The following is a 4,086-nucleotide window of genomic DNA, read 5'->3' as shown; positions in this document are numbered from 1 at the left end:
TATGTATGAGATCATTCATCACTATTACCTATTGCCCACAACTGTGTAGCAGATTGTAATATATATCAATAAATAAATCTATCTAAAAAAAAAAGAAAAAAAAAGTTTTATTTAATTTAGGACTGGGAGATGGAAAGTCAACTAGTACCGATAAAACTCTTGGCGATAAATACCGGTGCTTGGATATACTGTAAAGAACAAAATATATAGTTTGTAGTGAAAATGGCAATAATTAGGGAGATGCAAATATAACGGGAAACATGTTTGAATCCAAACAGAAATTAAAGATTCTCAGAAAAAAACAGAAAAAATTATATTCAAAAAGGTAAATAATCCACTCAAATTAAACATTTAAAACAACTCCCTTCCCTACATTGTTGAGGTCCGTCAGAACATTATTCCCTTAAAAGCCCACTGCTCTGGATTTAGATGTGTGGAAAGTGGAAGGAGAATTATATTTAATTATATTTTTGTTTATATATCGAAAACTGAGGTGCTTAGTGAAAAATGTATACTTAACCAAAATGAAATCTGTCAAATTTGCTATTAATACGATACTAGGACTTTTTAAATCCACACATTCTCCCCAGACCTAAACACGACGCTCAAGTGCTTGCGACTATAGCATAGGGGAGTTCGCTTTATTATTTTTTAATGTTTGAATTTAACATTTTTTTGTCTAATTTGACTAGATTAATAGAATTAATTAACGATGAGCAAATATATTCTAATATTTCGATCTTACTTAGAAAGAACAGTGTATTAAAGTTTACAATATAAATATTATCTAGAATATTTGTAGAGAAGAAGGATGTGTGTCCATTGCGGAATTGGAAGACGACAACGCGGAATCACAAAACAAGCATCTTAGTAACGTAATTGAGTTAATGGCATCGCGGCATTCGTTATTTAATGGAGCTCTGCACGAAAGAATTCTTTGGAAGAAAGAAATTGGAGCATCAACTTTATCTGTCTCGAGACTGCAGTAGAATATATATAGAATCCTGATGGTAGACTTTTACTTCTGTGGTCCCACGAAATGAAAAATTGACCCTCTCCCCCCAATAGATAACCTCCTCCATCCCAGTATGTCAGTAATGACCAGAAACATGGTCATAAGAAAAAAAAAAAAAAAAAAAAAAAGGAGCTTTGTATTGTTTTTAGGGAAATTTTTAATGAAATCCAAATCATGGAAAAATGATTCCTCTTAGCTTAATATTGAAGTATAGTGGTGCATTTGAATTATTTTTAAAGATGTTCTTAAAATTTAATTTTATTTGAAAAACTTGCTTGAAAATATCTTCGCTAATATTAAAGATAAGTATTGTCTTTCCAGGTTTAAAATCATCGGATATTTTGCCGTCATTAGGTTGCTTAAACTACTTCCGTAAGCTGAAAAAACATAGGATGTGGTTGATGTGGGAAAGTCTCATTCAAATAAAATTATTGTTTAACCTCGCGAACGGTATGATAGAGGCCGAATCACTTAAGAGCGTCTTATGTTTGCTTTTCTATACTGCTAAGATCGAGAAGAACAACAATAATAAAGACACATGGTCATCAAATAAAATAGTTGCATAGATAAAAAAAATACAGTAGTTTATCACCAACTAATAACAATAATCTATAAATTATATGTGGTGTTGAGAATAAAATTTCATTACGTTCATTTTTTCTTCTAAATCTTTTTTGAGTTGAAATATTTTTATTCAAATATCCCATTATCTATATAGGATTTGACTAAAAACTCAATTTTCATTAATATTAGTTATTCCATAATTTGTGGATTAATTATTTTCAGCTCTGGTTTTAATAGAGTATTTTAAACGGCAACTTCAATGAACTGCAGGCCCTACGTCCAATATTTTTGGTTTATCTTGCATTATTTAATAAGCGACTGTTAAGTTAGTAAGTTCACCAGGAGGCAAATATGAGTTGAATCTTTTTCTATTTTTTTACATTGCATATTGATAGCAAGACCCATAAAAAGACAACCAACTTGACAAAAAACCCTTCAAGAATCAAGGATTGCACCGCAGAACATGATTAGTAAAATAATAGACTGTAAACCAGTATTTTAATAATATTGTGTTAAATAATTTCATATCATCAACTATTTCGTGTAAATATTAATTAGCTTTACTGATTATGAACTAGAAAAACGTTTAAAAAATGATGACTATTTTTTTAACTTTTTTTCTTTAAAGATAATAACAAATCTAGTTAATCAGAGTAGTAGAGAAACGGACAAGTATACTATAATAACGAATACTATTATAACTTTCCTTGTACACAATGTTGCTTAAATAGTGTATATTTGACAAAAAAAAGTTTAGATTTTATTTTGAATTTTATGTATCCCTAAGATAGTACTGTAGATTGAGGTTACTTTATTTACTAGAGTCCTCCTACAGACTGCAAGAAAAAATAAATATATATACTTTGTCAGATATGCAACTATTTAAGTAAAGTAACAATATTTAAAATATAAATACAAAAGCAAACATAAAATATTAGATGAAGTATATAATATTTCATTCATAATTATGAAATATTTATTAACTAATATCCTAATAAGATATCTTCTTTTACCACTTTGTATACCATTGTTATCACATGTAAAATTTTAGAAATCCTACATGAATGGGGAAAAAAAAGTTACAGTTCATCTTGAACTGTCAATGATTATTTTTCATGATTGAGTTAGGGGATATATTATATTTACCCAAACACTACACTATTTAGTACATACTGTAAGGAAGGCTTGTAGTACTGATGCCAGGGAAACTGCTCGAAGGCGAAGACCTGAGGGAACAGTAGAGCCACCACGACCAAACCCTGTAGGAACATCCTTAGTGTTGGTCAGTGAGGCGGCTCCAGACCAGGAGAGCTCTTCACCGCCCCTCCCCACCTCCTGGCCTCCCTGCCTCCCTGTTCAGGAGGGGCACGTAGTCTCTTCCATAGCTGGAGGAAAACCGACAGTTATGGAAATGATAAAATGTCAAATTCGATCAATTATGGTTTCTCGAAACTGTGAGTTCGGGTATATATGGTAAATACATGATTCGTTATTAATGAATTAATTTGATTTTAGAACCCAGAGCAAAGTGACAATAGTGTTTGTAAATCGGCCTAAATTATTTCATATTTTAATTCAGATGTATTTTTAATCATTGCTTCTCAAATCCTTTTCACCTCGCCACGCTTGTCGGAGAACAAATAATAGGAAAAAAGTTATAACATAAAATAATTTAGGGAAATATTTTATCTTATAGCAATAATAAATGCTTAGTGAACCCTAAGGTTACTAAGCCTAAATCTTATACGCCTTATGTGTGTATATATATATATATATATATTGAATGTTACAACCTGAATTATATTTACCCGGTGCATTTCCTGTAGTCTGTGTTGTGTAGCTTTCTCAATTATCCGGTTAACTCATGCTTTTCCAACCCGAATACTTTATGTAATTCTTTATTTTCCAAAATTTTAAGGCGTATTTCTTTCCTCAGTAGTGCAGGAACACTGATTAAGAGCTATCGTTCTGATTTTAAGCATGGAGAATCTTTTTCTCCATTACTTTAGATTCACTTCATTATTTTATGTCGAGTGATCAGCTGGGATAAACCAAAACCTCGAGTTTTTATTGTGTAGAAAAGGGCAAAGGCCGTGACTTCTTACATTAAAAAAAGACAACAGAGGAAACTAACTTGATATATAAAATAAGTAACACAAGTCTTGAGTTCCAGAATATATTAAAAAAGGTTTGATGATACAATTCATCTCTTTTGTCAGTTCAGTGATTCTAACTTAAGTTAACTACGAATATGAAATAATTATTCGTAAGATGCAATATAATTATTTTTTTATACCTTATCATTTTCAGAATAAAAATTAATACTACTATTTAGTACTATGTTAGTATAAAATAGTACTATTGTGAATCAAGGCGTGATAAGGAATGGAATTTTTACCAGAACCATTTTCATTAATAATAAAAAATTATACAATAAGACTCTCAATAATTAGCTAATTTCACATACTGATAAAATGCTTCCATATATTTTGACTTCTTATCCATTC

General features: G+C 30.5%; 1 protein-coding gene across 1 annotated transcript in view; it reads right to left on the bottom strand.

Moving 5' to 3' along the window:
• The window catches only part of LOC136796228 (uncharacterized), a gene marked incomplete at its 3' end in the record, with an annotated part of 37,121 nt that extends 34,249 nt beyond the window's left edge, over nt 1-2,872 (bottom strand). The window contains 1 exon segment of the mRNA XM_067049287.1: nt 2,753-2,872. Coding sequence (XP_066905388.1) covers nt 2,753-2,850 — 98 coding nt within the window.
• Between the last annotated feature and the right edge of the window lie 1,214 nt (nt 2,873-4,086).

Source organism: Halyomorpha halys, unplaced genomic scaffold, assembly GCF_000696795.3.
Source record: "Halyomorpha halys isolate HHAL.00 unplaced genomic scaffold, Hhal_1.1 Scaffold6.1, whole genome shotgun sequence".
In the NCBI taxonomy this organism is placed as follows: Eukaryota; Metazoa; Arthropoda; class Insecta; order Hemiptera; family Pentatomidae; genus Halyomorpha; species Halyomorpha halys.
Note: the sequence above shows the minus strand (reverse complement) of the source record. Positions and strands in the feature narration are given on the sequence as shown.